Source organism: Callospermophilus lateralis, chromosome 3 (assembly GCF_048772815.1).
Source record: "Callospermophilus lateralis isolate mCalLat2 chromosome 3, mCalLat2.hap1, whole genome shotgun sequence".
NCBI lineage: Eukaryota > Metazoa > Chordata > Mammalia > Rodentia > Sciuridae > Callospermophilus > Callospermophilus lateralis.
In genome coordinates this window covers 78,639,744-78,656,005 of record NC_135307.1, presented here as the reverse complement: position 1 = coordinate 78,656,005, position 16,262 = coordinate 78,639,744, and the positions used below count along the sequence as shown (strand labels likewise).

The following is a 16,262-nucleotide window of genomic DNA, read 5'->3' as shown; positions in this document are numbered from 1 at the left end:
CAGTTCGTCAACTCTTCTTTCCTCCTCATCCTATTAATATATCCTAAACTCAACTCTTTTGCCATAGAAGATTCTTTGAGCTTTTTAACTCCTCACAGGCTGCATTGTGCCGATGCCTCCTGTTTTAGTCAGTTTTATTTTGTTTTTTTCTGTTGTGACTAAAAGACCTGACAAGAACAATTTTAGTGAAGAAAAAGTTTATCTGGGGGCTCATAGTTTCAGAGGTCCATAGGCAGCTGGCTCTATTCCTTAGGGCTTGAGATGAGGCAGAACATCATGGCGGAAGAGCATGATAGGGGGAAGCGGCTCACATAAAGATTAGAAAGCAGAGAGAGATTCCACTCACCAAATACAAAATATTTACCCCAAAACCCACCACCTCCAGCCATGCCCTCTTGCCTTCAGTTAATCCCCATTAGGGGACTAATTTCACTGATTGAGTTAAGGCTGTCATAACCCATCATTCCACCTCTGAATGTTCTTGCATTGTCTCACACATGAGCTTTTGGGGATAGCTCACATTCAAACCATAACACCTTCATTTACTTGTTCAGAAGCTCTGTGACTTAAACAAGAGCTGCTTTTTCCTTTTCCCTACGAGAACAAGGATGTTTTGTGTTCATTCTGTTTCTGTCTTTGTTTTCATAAGCCAGTCATCCCATGTTAACCACTAATAACTCAATCTTATGTGAATGAAAAATAGAGACCCCCCAAAACCTGCTTTTCTTTCTTTTTCTTTTTTCTTTTCTTTTTTTTTTTTTTTTTTTGAAATTGGGCCTGTATTGTTCAGGCTGTCCTCAAACTCTTGGGCACAAGTGACCTTCTTATCTCAGCCTCCTAAGTAGCCAGGTGCAGGTACACCATTATGCCCATCTTAAAATCTGTTATTTTTCTTGTCATGGAAGCTCTTGTTGCTTTTTACCCTCTATTCCTATTCTTTGCCCAAGTCTATTTGGGGGAAAGAAATTTTCTCATAGGTATAGGGTGGTCTCAGGTTCTGCTTTCTGAAAAAAGGCCCTGATTCTAGTGAAGCAAACTCTGTTGGAACTTGGGGCTTTTTCCACAGTTTGAGGCCACCTACAATGCAGTGCCAGAGAAAAAGAATCAGCCGAGGTTCACCTTGAAGAAGTTGGTACAGCGACTGCATATCCATGAGCCTGCCCAGCATGTTCAAGCCCTGCTGGGCTACAGGTGAGAAGCTTACCCCGGCCCAAACATACATCCCATCAAGGTAATTCCATCACAGTTCAACATCCATGGCCCAATCCTGGGAGTTCTCAACCCCAGCAACATGCATTTGGGCAAACAACCCGTAAACATGACTGTCTTTGACTCATCTTGCCTTTTTCATTTCCTGTTAACTTTGAAATGAGAAACTCTTTCTTCTTTGTCCTAGGTACCCTTCCAACCTACAGCTCTTTTCTCGGAGTGGCCTCCCTGGACCGTGGGATTCTAGCAGAGCTGGGAAGCGGATGAAGCTCTCTCGGCCAGAGACCTGGGAACGGGAGCTGAGCCTGCGGGGGAACAAAGCTTCTGTTTGGGAGGAACTCATTGGTAGGGTGACCTTGCCATTGTGCTCCCTTGTTCTCTTCCTCATTTAATCCACTACATTTTAAACTCCTGACTTCTGTGGCTGATGCAGTTTTTCTCTTGCCTGGTAGCTGCATCCTGAAAATGATTTGATTTATAAAGTATCCCATTGACTCCACTGAAGTGGACAGTGGTGCTTGCTTTGAAGTAGTGTTGGCATCACTAAATAGATCATTATTTCAGTTGTGATTTGGTGGTATACAAGTCTTATCAACATGTGACAAAAGTGGTACCTCTTCTCTGACTGTACTTGTATCAACATTGACTCATTTCAAACAAGGTAGGGCTGGCTTTTGGCATACTGGAATCTCTGCAGAAACTCATATTTAGGACATAGGAGTTTTAGGTAATGCCCACTCTGAAAAAGGAAAAAAAAATTTACATTCGGGAGAACCAAGTTCCTCTTTTTCTCTGAGTTTTTTTTTTTTTTTTTTTTTTTAACAATAGAAGGCTCCCCCACCCTCTCTCTGTATATCTTGTTTTGATTTAGTTTCTACTTTCATCTTTGAAAATTTAAAGTCAATTTCTCCTTGTTGAAAAACATCTAACTTTACACCTTTTGATCAAGTTTTGTAGACTTCATATTTTGGAACTTTAGAAGCCCAGATGTCTTTGAATCTTTAATCTGTGCACTGCCCATCATAGATTGTATCAAGGCAGCCTGAATTTCACAGCTGCTTGTCACTATTTCCCACTGTGTAGGGATTACTGGTGTATTTCAGAATCACCTGGAAATTATTATTATTATTTTTTTTTTAAAGAGAGAGAGAGAGAGAGAGAGAGAGAGAGAGAGAGAGAGAGAGAATTTTATTATTTATTTTTTAGTTATCGGCGGACACAACATCTTTGTTTGTATGTGGTGCTGAGGATCGAACCTGGGCTGCATGCATGCCAGGCGAGTGCACTACCGCTTGAGCCACATCCCCAGCCCTCACCTGGGAATTAAAACACACATTTACATACGCCCTGCCTGACTGAAATAAGTTAAGGTGTAGTAGGATAAAGGAACCTGGGTGGCAACAGATATAGGCAGAAGGTCCTGTGGGTACCATCTTCACTTCCTCCCTCTGGTAAAGAACCAGTGACCCTGAAAATTTAAACTGTTGGTTGGGCATGGTGGGTGTTACATACCTGAAATTGCAGTGGCTCAGGAGACTAAGGCGGGAGGATTGCAAGAACAAAGCCAGCCTCAGTAATTTAGTGAGGCCCTAAGAAACTTAGTGATACCCCATCTCAAAATAAAAAATAAAAAGGGCTGGGATGTGGCTCAGCAGTAAAAAAAAAATCCTTAGAACCAAATTTAAAAAAATTATCTTCTTGTACTAATATATTTTATACTCTAGGAAATGCATAAATAGAAATATACAGCCAGTCCAGTATGGTGATACAGACTTGTAACCCAGCTGTTTGGGAGGCTGAGGCAGGAGAACAGCAAGTTTGAGGGTGGCCTGGGCAACTTATTGAGATACTGTTGCAAAATAAAAAAAAATAAAAGGGCTGGGGGTGTAGCTCAGCGGCAAAATGCCCCTGGGTTCAATCCCAAGTATCAGCAAAAAAGAAAAAAAAATTATCTATATGCACACATAAGTAAATATAAAAGAAGGGAATATAAAACATATATACCATAAGTATATATAAGTCTAAAGTTAGATGTTTTTCAACAAGGAGAAATTGACTTTAAATTTTCAAAGATGAAAGAGGAAACTAATTGGAAGCAAGGTATACATACACACACATACACACACACACACACACACACACACACACACACGAAGTATAATGTAAAAAATAGAAGATAAAATGTAGTTAGGTATAGAGACCCCTTTTTGGAGACCATAGGTTTCATTAATAACAAACATTTATAAATAATGAACAATTTTTTTGGAATTAAATCAGTGAATTTATCAATCTGAAAGATAAATGTCTAATTTTCTAATGTTATAAATATGACTTTATTTCTTATAAAAATGATCTAGAAAACCTTTCATATAGTTTTTCGAGCAACAGTTGAGAAAAACTTGAGATGATAATGGATGCATTCATGCCTTAGTTACCAAACATCATTTATATTATGTCTACAGTATTTTCCATACAGTTTGTGAATCAGAATTATGACTGGAACCGGGCCTACTGGTGCCTGCCTGTAGTACCAGTTACTCGTGAACCTATGAGTTTGAGACCAGCTTAGCGGCATAGCAAGATTTTGTCTCAAAAAAGAAAAAGTACTTGTTTGCTAGGAGTATAACTCAGTGGTAGAATGAAGGCTTAGCGTGCATGCAGCCCTGAGTTCAATACTCATCACCAAAAAAGAATTATGACTAGAGAATCGTAGAACTTCCAGAAGGCTGAAAGCTTCTATCTACAATTGCAGTGAGACTTAAATAAAAAGGTACCATCATCCTCTGGGTGGAAGCTGCTGGTGGTATGGGCTAGTACTCAGGGTGAGTCCTTAGAGTGGAGGGCTCATAGGCCTGGGGTCTAAAGTAGTCTCAATGAACCTCTGGGAGTATTCAGGAAAGAAAGCTCATACTTCCTATTTATATTCACTTTGGTTTAAAAGAAAAGAATGAAGGCTGGGGATGTAGCTCAGTGGTAGAGAACTTGCCTAGCATGTGCAAGGTCCTGGGTTTCCATCATCAGCACTGAAAGGAAAGAAAGGAAGGAAGGAAAGAAAGCAGAAAGAAAGAGAAGAAAAGAAAAGAATGTTTCCATAGAGATGGAAACCATATAGTCACCTAGTCCAAATATTATATGGTAATGTAGTACATACAATAATTGAGGTTTACTGAGGGAAGAGTAGGTGTTCTGCCTGAGAGCAATGGGGGTACCCTTTGCTGTTCTGATTTTTGCATAATATGACTTAAAGAAACTTACCTTTGAATTGTAGATGCATTTAGAATGATATTCAGTATTAACCAAACTAAACCTCTAAAATTAACCTAAGTCTTAAAAAGATTATTATTAAAAGATACTATTATCACAGGGACAAGTGAACAATAAGAAAGCAACAAACATGAAGTTGTACTAACCATGCAAATCTTTTTCACATATATTTAAATGAAAAATAATGAGCAATTGGATTTTATGAGAAGTTGGCCCAAAAAACTTAAAAAATTAGGAAGAATATTTGAAATATGGATTTATATTTGTTACTATAAATAGTGACACCTTATGTGTATATATATCATGCCTTGAAATATAACTAATGAATGCCCTACATATATATAATTTATAAACAAACAAACTTACTCTAGGAAATTTCTCTTCAATTATCTAAGAAGTTTGGAAACCACTGCCCTAACTAGAGAATGCATTTTGTCAGTTGAACCCAATCTCAGGACTAGAGTCATCAGATATGGTGTAAGTTGTTTATTGAAACAGCTATTGTATAAACAGTGTTGTTTTGCTCCATACTTTAGGCCAATCCTGGTTCTGTCTTTCCAGATCTTTAAAACATTTTGAGTAGAATAGATCATATGTTAGTCCCTCACTCCCTTTATTTTGAACTTTCCACATGGCCTTTGAACTTGCTCTGGCCTCTGACCTCTCTCTCTCATCCCTCATTTTGCTTTCCTCACCTGGTGTCCCACCTTCCACAGACAATGGGAAGCTTCCTTTCATGGCCATGCTTCGGAACCTGTGCAACCTGCTGCGGGTTGGAATCAGTGCCCGCCACCATGGGCTCATTCTCCAGAGACTCCAGCATGAGGTACATGTGGGCAGGGGGTCCACTGAGGCCCAGTGATGAGACATGGGTATGGAGGTGCCGCTGCTGCAGCCAGACTTTCCCCAGATGGCTGAGGAAGGCCGTGGCCACCCCCAGTCTGTTTTCATGTGGGCTATAACTAGGTTTGGAAATAGACGTGTTTGGGAAAGTCGGGCCTGGGGATTCCGCCAGTCCTTTGAGAAATTACAGTGTAAGAACTTGCATTTTTATCTTCTGAGATCATTGACTTACTAGAAAGAGGACCTTCCGTAATTTAACTGACTTCAGAGGGAGTGTGTTTTGAAAGAAATGGGACTCCTGTTATTTCCCCATCTTTACCTCTTCTCATACTCTAAAATGACAACTTTTTTTCCCCTTTATTCTTCTCCCTTCTTTGTATTTCTTCCATTTTCTCCCTTGCTTACCTTCCCAAAATTTAACGAAGTAGTTACTTCATCATCCTGATCCCTGAGGCCCTGGTGGCCCCCACCCTCCCTGTCCTCTGCTCATGTCCTCATTCTTGCTTTTCAGAAGTCAGTGATCAACAGTCGGCAGTTTCCATTCAGATTCCTTAATGCCCATGATTCCATTGATAACCTTGAGGCTCAACTTAGAAATAGAGGTAATTCTTACAACGCCTGCTTACCTCGTGTCTAAATGAGACAGCCCCTCTGATATTTTTAGCCTCTTGCCCTAAAGACTCAGGGTGTGGGGTGGGCAGATGTCGGACAGTTGACAGCCCTAAGGATCAGGGCTCAGGACACACCACTGGTGGGACAAGATGAGGGAACAGAAGCTTCCTGATTCAGATATTTACTTGTCATCACACAGCATTGCCCTTTCCTTCCAATATAAACCTGATGAGGCGGATAATGATAAGAAAATCAAAAAAGGTCAGGAGGCCTGCCAGTTGGAAGCATCTTTGCAACCTAAGTCGTCGGGAGCTTCGGGCAGCAATGAAAATACCTGCGATATATGAGCAACTCCAGAGGGAGAAGCTGAAAATACGCAAGGCCAGGTGTGTGTGCACCATCTGGGAGCCTTAAGTGGACAGTAAGAGGCACGGTGGTGACAGGACATAGGAGTCACTTGGGAACTCCAACTCTTTTTTTGTAAAGGTCTGCTTATTGGCCATCCATGACTCAGACCTGCTTGGTTCCAGTCATTTGTAGCATAGCACATCTTGTCTTTAGCATTTTTCCATAGAGAGATGTTGAAACAAAAGCTGTGCCTCCAGCTTCCACTTTGTTATGAGTAGTTGTTTCATGGCTTCCCATCATTCTGAGTCTATGAAGCATCTCCTTTTTATTTTAGTTTTTTCTCTCACTGCTCTAGTTTATGGTCTTCTTTCTTCTCTGTGACACCTGTGGATTGGTCTTTTTTTTTTTTTCCTTTTTGTATTGTTTTCCCCCCATACTGGGGATTGAATACAGGGACGCTTTACCACTGAGCTACATCATCAGTCTTTTTTGGATTTTATTTTGAGACAGGTCTTAATAAGTTGCCGAGGTTAAACTTGATACCAGTCTAACATGTATGGCTATCCAGACCAGTGTAGTAGCCACTCGCCATGGGTGATTATTTGGCCATTAAAATGTATCTGGTCTGGGTTGAGACATTGAGCTGTGTTAAAATATGCTGGATTTTGAAGACAGTCTAAAAAAATAATGTAATATATCTCTTGTAATTTTTGTATTAATTGCATATTGGTGTGAAATTTTTATATGTTTAGGTTAAATGAAATTGAATAACAAATTAATTTCATCTGTTTCTTTTTACTTTCTTTATTTTTTAAAGTGCTGGGAATTGAAGCCAAGGCCTCAGATATGCTAGGCAAATGCTCTACCACTGAGTTACATACCAAGCTCTTTTTACTTTATGTAAATGTGCCTTCTAGATCTTAAATTATGTGTGTGCTTTTAATTTAATTAATTATGATTTAATTCTATTGGACAGTGTAGGTAAGACTAATGAATTGTCTAGATTGAAAAGTATAATGAAAAAATTTAAATATGTACATGAGAATGGGATAATAGACTATTTTAATACTGTCAGCTAGAGCTGGGGATGTAGCTCCATGGTAGAGTGTTTACCCAGTATATGTGAGGCTCTGGGCTCAATTGCCAACACTGAAAAAAATAAACAAACAAAGCAAAACAAAACTCAAAACAGTAGTGAAAAACTGTTAGCTGGATTCAATGATAATCTAGATTTTATCACATGTTCTTTATTGTTCCCTTTTCTCTTTTTCTGTTTCTTTCTTTTGAAGATGACTGTAATACAAATTCCAAATAATATGACACATTTTATTTTATCCCTGTAAATTTCTCCTCTTTAAAAAAACAACTAATAAGACTAAGAGCAATTCCTAGGAATTATCATTAATTATCTAGTCCATATTCGTATTTCCTAATTATCTAAAAGTTTTATCTCACAGTTTTATTCAAATCAAGATCCAAACAAGGTCTACACATTGCATTTGATTGTTCCCATCTCTTAAATCACTTTTAATCTCTTAAGTTGTTTTTATGTTATTGACTTGCTGTGGAAGCCAGGCCCTGGGACCCCACAATGTTCCATGTTCTTGATTTGTCTACTTCCTCATGGTATCTTCTAACTTGTTTTTCTATTTTGTATACCCTAAGAACTAACTCTAAATGCCTAAGTACATTCAGATTTACCTTTGTTATTGTTGGTGTTGAAGAATCAATCTTTCTTTCTTTCTGAACTGGGTGTTGAACTCAGGGCTACTTTTTCACTGAGCTATATCCCTGCCCCTTTTCCTTTTTTAGACAGGGTCTTACTAAGTTGCTGAGGCTGGCCTCAGGGTGGAGAGCATGTGCAAGAGGAAGAGATCTCATCCTGGGCCTCTTGATAAAATATAAGAAAGATCAAAAGGGATAAGAGTCTGATCAGTGCTCTTAGGGAGTTGATAGCCTCATCCATTTATGATCTTTTTCTGAACCAATTACTTCATTGACAGTTGCAGAATAGGAATTTTCCATCATTCTCTCATATTTATTAGCTGGAAATCCAAAAACAAACAAACAAAAATCTCCCTCATATGCTAAAGCTATTTAATTACCTTGATAATAGAGATTGTATAGGAAAGGTAGGATGAATCTTTTTCTCCTTTAATTGCAAGTTTTTAGAGTAAGGAGTTAGTATTTGTTCTTTAAAATACAATTTAAAAATATGTAAATATGGATCAGCGGTAAGTATGGCAAGCGATTTCTGAGAGGGCTCTCCAGTTGACTTCCCCATCCTGTCATAAGAATAGATAACTAGTCCTGTAGATTGGGGCAAAGGGAAACTCTAGTGCCTGAGGAGAAAGAGGACTTGGTAAACTGGAGCAGCGAGTTCTTGTCTTCCCATCTGCCTCAAAATAGCAGCAGATAAGCCCCTGAGCCCTTGTGTCTGTGTCTTGTTTTGCAGACAAGGGAATTATGACTTGGAGATTCTGGACCAGTATCGACAGGCCCTGGAGGCAGCTGTGAACCTTTCTGTGAAGCACAGCCTGCCCCCGCTGCCAGGCCGCACCCTCTTGGTCTACTTGACAGACGCTGATGCTGACAAGCTCTGTCCCAAGAGCAACATACAAGGGGTAAAAAACCAAAAAGCATCCTCCCTGGGGTTGGTAGGATGCTAGGGATCCTGACAGGTATCCTGATGCTGCACCTGGTTCTCCTAGGGAAACATACAGATTGAAATAAATGACATGGTTGCTTCCAAGTATCTGTCCTTGGTTCCTTAGTGACAAGTGCTAGGATGTGATCTCAATCTGGTGTATGGATTATAATACTAACATTTCACATTTGGCTGGTGTTTCATATTTTTAAATTTCTGTCACCAAAAATTGATCTCACTTGCTTCATTATATCCTAGCATTGAATTTGGGCTGGGATCCTGGCTTCTCCCTACCCGTCTCCCTATCAGCTTTTCCTGAGGGCCACTGAAATTGACCATCCTAACTGGAGATTTTGTCCCCTTTTCCATTCCCCCAAACCAGTGAAAGTGTTTGGCCTCTAGGAGAAGGTGGTCAAGGGTGGGTTCCAAAAGAGGGGAGCTTTATTTCACCCAGATGCTTGTCCTCAGCCCTCGCTGAACTATGTGCTGCTGCTGATTGGAATGATGATGGCTCGGGCAGAGCACGTGGATCTCTTGCTGTGTGGAAGAGGCACACTGAAGACTATAGTGCTTAAGGCAGAAGAAGGTATCCTGAAGACTGCCATCAAGCTCCAGGCTCACGTCCAGGTCAGATTCTCACCCCCATCATCAAAACAGTACACAAATGGACACAGACCCGGGAACAGCCCAAATGGTTAATAAAGGCATGGATATATCCCATTCTGAAGATTTTCCCAAATATACTGTGGTGTTTCTTGCTTATTGATTGTATTAGTTTGGTTTTCATGGCTGTGATAAAATATCTGAGAAGGCCTAACTTCATAAAGAAAAGGGGTCTGTGTCATGCACAGTTCAGGATGTTCAGGGACATGGCACTGGCATCAGATTGGCTCTGCTAAACAACTCAGGGTGGAGAGCATGTGCAAGAGGAAGAGATGTCATCCTGAAATGGGAAAGTACAGAGCAATTCATGGGCCAGGCTTAGGCTTTTGAAACAATTTGCTTCTTGCAGGAGCTCAGGGGTCTCATGAGAGTTACCTTAGTCTCCTCTAAGAACAACTCTTCCAGTGACCTGAACACTTTCCAATGAGCCTCATCTCTTAATACTATAGTTTGACTAAGTTTTTACCCTCTTAATATCTCACAAAGGGGATCAAATTTCAACACATGAATGCTTGGGGGAACACATTCAAACCAAATCCACACCAGAGCATGGATCATCTTATGTGAACCTCTAACATGAGTTTCTCCTTCAGGAGTTAGAGGAAAAGGATGAATGGCCCCTGCATACTTTTGGGAAGTACCTACTGTCTTTGGCTGTCCAGAGGGTCTCTGTGAGTACTGCTCAGTCCCTGTGAAACTCCCTCCCCCACAATTGCTGCATCTCATTTCTTAACCCCTCAAAGCTAATTTTTCACACTATCTACAGTGTTCAGCTCCCTGTTTGCTGCAGCCTCCTACCCAGTAGTGTGCTGATGAATGTTCAATAACCAGCAGTTTGGAGAAATAAGTCTTGATTAATAGTGCTTGCTTATTTCCATAATAAGCAGTCCAGCCATTGCTGACTTCAAGCTACTGATATCATGTTGCTTCATCACATTCCACAGTACTGATAGGGGTGAATAAGCTCAAGAGTAGAAAATAAGATAATTCGGAAGTGACAAGTTTTGAGGATTTATTACCTTTGTCTTAAATGAAATTAATTTTTCTATTTTTCTTTTTCTTTCCTTTTTTTGGCAGTGCTGAGTGTGGAACTCAGGGCCTTGTGCATGCTAGGCAAGCACTCTGTCACTGAGATACATCCCCAACCCTTAATTTATTTAATTTCAAGTTTATATAATGTAATGTTTAAAATGGCCATATTGGTTGAGGGTATAGCTCAGCAGTAGAGTCCATACCTAGCATGCAAAAGGGCCCAAGTTTCAATCCATAGCACCAAAAAATAAGATAAAATGTCAGTATTTAATAACTAGCTCAAAAATGCCTAGAAATTAATCAGTTAGCTCTCATGAGCTGAAATGAGCTAGCCACAGCACATCACTGCCTACACCCCAATCTCCATTGTGATGTGCCCAAGTTCTGGAGATAGCGGCTTCCCTCATACTAAGTACTCTCAGAAGAGGCAATTAACATCCTTTCCAGAGTTCTCCTAATCCCCCAATCCTTTCAATTCTCTTTTCTTGATGTCCCAACTGCTTTAGTTTCTCTTCTATTGTTCCCTTTCATCTTACAGGTGGACAGGGTCATCCTCTTTGGCCAAAGGATGGATGAGGAAATGTTAAATGCAGCCAAACAGCTTTTCTGGGAGCATGTGAATTCCAAGTGTCTCTTTGTTGGTGTCTGCCTAAGAAAAATACAATACATGTAAGCTTGCCTGTACTCCCTACCAGTGTCAGAAGATAATGATCCATATTTCCACTCTACTCCTGCCAAAGCTTGGAAGCTTTCATTTGTCTGGCACCTTCTATCTAGCCTAGCACCTAACCCTGTGTGTGTGTGTGTGTGTGTGTGTGTGTGTGTGTGTGTGTGTGTGGGGTTCAGTCCCAGGGCCTCATACATACCAGGAAAATGTTCTAGCACTGATCTACATCCTCAGACACATAATCATATTAAAGATGCAGAGGTGGGATGTATACCTGAGGGTGTTGTGACAGTGACTCTGCGTCCCAGGCACAGATTCTGATGCTTAATGACCACTTCTTCCTTTGCCAGATTACCAAGTTTGAATCCCAATGATGTGACACTCGCAGGCTGTACTGATGGGATACTGAAGTGAGTACAAGATGGACACTGCAGTTAAAATGTCTTTAAGAGATTGTCCGACACCAGGTGTGGTGGTGCATGTCTGTAATTCCAACTACTTGAGAGATGGAGCCAAGAGGATTGATGGTTTTAAGGCCAGGCTGGCCAACTTAGTGAGACCCTATCTCAAAATAAAAAGCAGAATGAGGTTGACCAAATTATGCTGTGTGCATATGTGAATGTATCACAGTGAGTTCCAACTTCACATATAGTATAATTTTGTATACTATAAAGTACCAATTTATAAAACAATAAATAAATAGGGGGAAAGCCAGTGGAGTGGAGGAAGAAAACCATGTGGCAGGGAGAAGGGGAGAGAGGGAGGAGGCAGCAGGGACCAAAATAGAACAAATTAGATTCCATGCATGTGTGATTATGTCAAAATAGCATATAAAAGTGATTATACACTATTGTGTATGGCTAAAATATACTAATAAAAACATTAAAAAAAAGAAAAAGAAAAAAGAAAAGCTCATTGGTAGAGTGACCCTGGGTTCAATCCCCAGTACCACAAGATCATCAGTGCTTTCTAGTCTGTTTGCCTCTTTTTTGCCTTCATTGCTTCTGGTGATTTTCTTAAGGAGCTCAAGTTAACCTGGGTGGCCTAACTTGGCCATATTTTTGTTCTCATTCTTAGAAGACTTTCTAAGATTCTAATATTCTACTCTCGTTTATTTTGTTGCTATTTGTTAGGTTCATTGCAGAGCATGGGGCCTCCCGTCTTCTAGAGCATGTGGGCCAAATGGACAAAATATTCAAGATTCCACCACCCCCAGGGAAGAGCCAGGTCCTGACTCTCCGGCCACTAGAAGAGGATACCCTGCGTCCCTTGGCTCCTATTTCCCAGCATAGGTCAGGCTGTTTTTCCGTGAACAATCTTTGTGAACTGGGAGGGCTGCAGTCAAGACCTTGAGAAATTTCATGACTTACATTCTGGCTTTTGGGATGGCACTTGTTTTATTCACTAAAGTACCTACTGTCTTTGGCTGTCCAGAGGGTCTGAGTACTGCTCAGTCTCTGTGAAACTCTCCCCTCTCCCACATCTTCCTCCACAACTGCTGCATCTCACTATAGAGAAAGAGGAAGCATGTTATTGTCTTCTCTAAAAACAGAAATTGTCAGATTGTGAACTTGTATCTTTCTCTATTGGGAGGCCTTATAGCCATATAGCCAGGGTTTAGGCAGAGGACTTAGGAACATGGCTTTGCCAAGTGGTAGTTTGAACTTCGGGTTAGTTGCTTAATTTCTTAAAGCTATGGCTTTTTGATTGGTAAAATAGAGACAATGTTTACTTCACAGTGTTGTCATGAGCATATAGTAAGTACATAATAATCATTAGCTGGAAAAGGAGGGGTGCAGGAAAAATGGCACGTGGAGTTTAACTTCCAGGGCTCTGCATTTTGGAGGCCTGTAGGGCACCCTCCTGCTGTCTGTCATACCTGGCTGTTGCTCAGTGTTGAAGGGTGATTGCAGCAGTGTTGTATGGATTTGAGAGGTGGCTGATCCCTAGACTGAGCCCAGCCCTCTGCTTACCTCCAGGTGGCGCAGCATCCGGCTGTTCATTTCATCCACTTTCCGGGACATGCATGGAGAGCGTGACCTGCTGCTGAGGTCTGTACTGCCAGCACTACAGGCCCGAGCAGCCCCCCACCGCATCAGCCTTCATGGCATAGACCTGCGCTGGGGCATCACTGAGGAGGAGAGCCACAGGAACAGGTGCCGGGGCAAAGAGAAAGGGGCTTGGTCAGAGCCAGGGGTTTGAGTGGGAACTTAAGTAGTGGGCAGTCTGGGGGCTGTAAGAATGGATGAGGCCTGATCTGGGGTTGTGGCTCAGTGATAGAGCGCTTGCCTAGCATGTGTGAGGCACTGGGTTTGACTCTCAGCACTGCATATAAATAAAGTCCCATCAACGTCTAAAAAAATATTTTTTGAAAAAAATGGATGAGCCTGAAGGCAGGGAGTTAGTTGCCTCTTGGATGCCGTCAAGAGTAGCCTGGTCATATATAATTAGAAAAAAAAAAAATTAAAAAAAAAAAAGAGTAGCCTGCCTTCACTTTCTCAGTGTGAGCTAGGTCCCCGTCTCCCCTGTACTTGTGCCGTATTTATTCCCTGACACTGTGCCCCAGTGACTCCTGCATGTTCCTATAACCATGCCCACAGACAACTGGAAGTGTGCCTCGGAGAGGTGGAGAACTCGCAGCTGTTTGTGGGGATCCTGGGCTCTCGCTATGGCTACATCCCCCCCAACTACAACCTCCCTGATCATCCTCACTTCTCCTGGGTAAGGCAGACAAGATTGGAAGAGGGGTTGGGGAGGAAACAGGTGGGAAAAAGTCACAGTTTGTCAGGAACCCTGTATACGGGGACTGTATACAGGCAAGTCCTTGAGGCTTGAGGTGAAACACAGGCAGATGATTCTGTGATTGACCAGATCCTACATGAGGAAATTCCTTTGAGAAATCTCTCTAGAATTGGCCAAGAGATGTGAGAGGTAAGAGGTCTGTTTAGGTTTTGCCATCAGAGAAATCTGGATTTTGATCTCCGATTTGTCATGAACAGGTGTGGCAGCCTTGTTGGAAGCAATGTATTCTAACCCATCTTCAATTTCCCTACCTGTTAAAGAGACGCTACAACTTCTACATTGTAGGGTTATTATGAGAATTAAATATATATATATATATTTAGGACTGAGGGTTGAACTCAGGGGTGTTTTACTACTGAGTTACATTCCCAGCTCTTTCTCCTATTATTTATTTATTGTGTTTATTTTATTTTTTATTTTGAACAGGGTCTTGCTAAATTGCTGAGGGTTTTGCAAAGTTGCTGAGGCTGGCCTTGAACTTGCCATCCTCCTGCCTCAGCTTTCTGAGTCACTGGAATTAAAGGCATGCAACACCACACCCAGTATAAAAATCTATCTTAAAAATGCTTAATGCATGTCAAGTATTCAATAATGTTAGGTGTTAGCTATCTTTTCTTGAATGTGTCTGAAGTATGGGAGGTCTTTATTATAACAAGAGAGCCCTAGGGCCTTTGCAGTTCAAGGGAGAGATTTGTATGACCTTAGACTGAATCTGTGTCTGTGCCCTCTTTCTGCAGGTGCAACAGTACCCTTCAGGGCGCTCTGTGACAGAGATGGAGGTGATGCAGTTTCTGAATCGGAACCAACGCTTGCAGCCCTCTGCCCAAGCTCTCATCTACTTTCGGGATTCCAGTTTCCTCAGGTATCTTCTGTTTTCTCCAGGGCCAATTTTTCATCCCCAGGAGGCCAAACAGGCTCAGTCTTCTCTCCCCAACATTCAGGGGTACTCTCTGAAACAGTACTCAGGGAGAAACAATACTCAGAGAGCATGCTTTTGCACCCCAAATTAGCCTTGGAGCTGAAGTCAGGAGACCTATATTTGAGGAGTTTCAGGGAGTCACACCCATATCTGATGGCTAGAGGTGGAAGACTGGGTTCTGAGTCTAGCCTCATTCTTGGGGTGTCTTTGGTACTCAGCTCTGTTCCAGATGCCTGGAGACCTGACTTTATTTCTGAGTCAAAAGAGGCTGCACATCGCATCTCAGAACTGAAGAGCTACCTGAGCAGACAGAAAGAGATTACCTGCCGCAGGTGAGCTGAGGGAGGTAGAGAGCACCTGTATATAGAGATGTAGTGGGGGAGCCAGGACCACTCTGACTGTGGTTGTGCTTGTTTTCCCTGCAGATATTCCTGTAAATGGGGGGGCGTAGCAGCTGGCCGGCCCTATGTTGGGGGACTGGAGGAGTTTGGGCAGTTGGTTCTCCAGGATGTGTGGAATATGATCCAGAAGCTTTACCTACAGGTCAGCATGAGGGCTGATAGCCAGAGCAAAGGAGAGGGTATAAGTGGTCTGGGTAGTCCTGCATGGGAAGTATCAGGGTAGGGACTCTGTTTAGGCCTGGGGGTCTTGAGGAGCATGAAAACATGGAACCTATATGCCTTATATACCTATACCCCATATACCTTCAGCCTGGGGCCCAGATGGAACAGCCAGTCCCCATCCCTGATGATGACTTGGTCCAGGCCACCTTTCAGCAGCAGCGGAACCCACCAAGTCCTGCCCGACTGCGCCTCCTTCAGGACACAGTGCGGCAGCTGATGCAGCCCCATGGGAGGCTGAGCCTGGTGACTGGGCAGTCAGGACAAGGAAAGACGACCTTCCTGGTATGAGTCTCAAAGGCCCAAGCAGAGGGGAGGGCTGTATGGGCTAAGGAGGTGGGACATGGCGCGCTTGGGCATGTAATAAAATGTGACCGTGTTTCTGTTCCTTTCCCATGCAGGCATCCCTTGTGTCAGCCATGCAGGCTCCTGATGGGGCCAAGGTGGCCCCCTTAGTCTTCTTCCATTTTTCAGGGGCCCGCCCTGACCAGGGTCTTGCCCTCAATTTGCTCAGACGCCTCTGTACATATCTACACAGACAACTGCAGGAGTCCAGTGCCCTGCCCAGCACTTACCGGTAAGTATCCCCTGGTCACCCAGCCTCATTGCTATATCTCTGTCTCCCACTAACCCTGT

General features: G+C 42.2%; 1 protein-coding gene across 3 annotated transcripts in view; it reads left to right on the top strand.

The window, feature by feature from the left end:
• Positions 1-16,262, top strand: part of Tep1 (telomerase associated protein 1) — a 39,198-nt gene that overhangs the window by 8,984 nt on the left and 13,952 nt on the right. For all 3 annotated transcript variants that reach the window (XM_076850496.2, XM_076850497.2, XM_076850498.2), the window contains exons 8-25: positions 1,067-1,191; positions 1,397-1,554; positions 5,190-5,299; positions 5,828-5,918; positions 6,128-6,314; positions 8,732-8,900; positions 9,392-9,550; positions 10,180-10,257; positions 11,157-11,287; positions 11,636-11,695; positions 12,419-12,577; positions 13,265-13,441; positions 13,886-14,006; positions 14,825-14,949; positions 15,225-15,338; positions 15,432-15,549; positions 15,717-15,911; positions 16,028-16,203. In XM_076850496.2, coding sequence (XP_076706611.1) covers positions 1,067-1,191; positions 1,397-1,554; positions 5,190-5,299; positions 5,828-5,918; positions 6,128-6,314; positions 8,732-8,900; positions 9,392-9,550; positions 10,180-10,257; positions 11,157-11,287; positions 11,636-11,695; positions 12,419-12,577; positions 13,265-13,441; positions 13,886-14,006; positions 14,825-14,949; positions 15,225-15,338; positions 15,432-15,549; positions 15,717-15,911; positions 16,028-16,203 — 2,453 coding nt within the window. The remainder of the gene's footprint in view (positions 1-1,066; positions 1,192-1,396; positions 1,555-5,189; positions 5,300-5,827; positions 5,919-6,127; positions 6,315-8,731; positions 8,901-9,391; positions 9,551-10,179; positions 10,258-11,156; positions 11,288-11,635; positions 11,696-12,418; positions 12,578-13,264; positions 13,442-13,885; positions 14,007-14,824; positions 14,950-15,224; positions 15,339-15,431; positions 15,550-15,716; positions 15,912-16,027; positions 16,204-16,262) is intronic.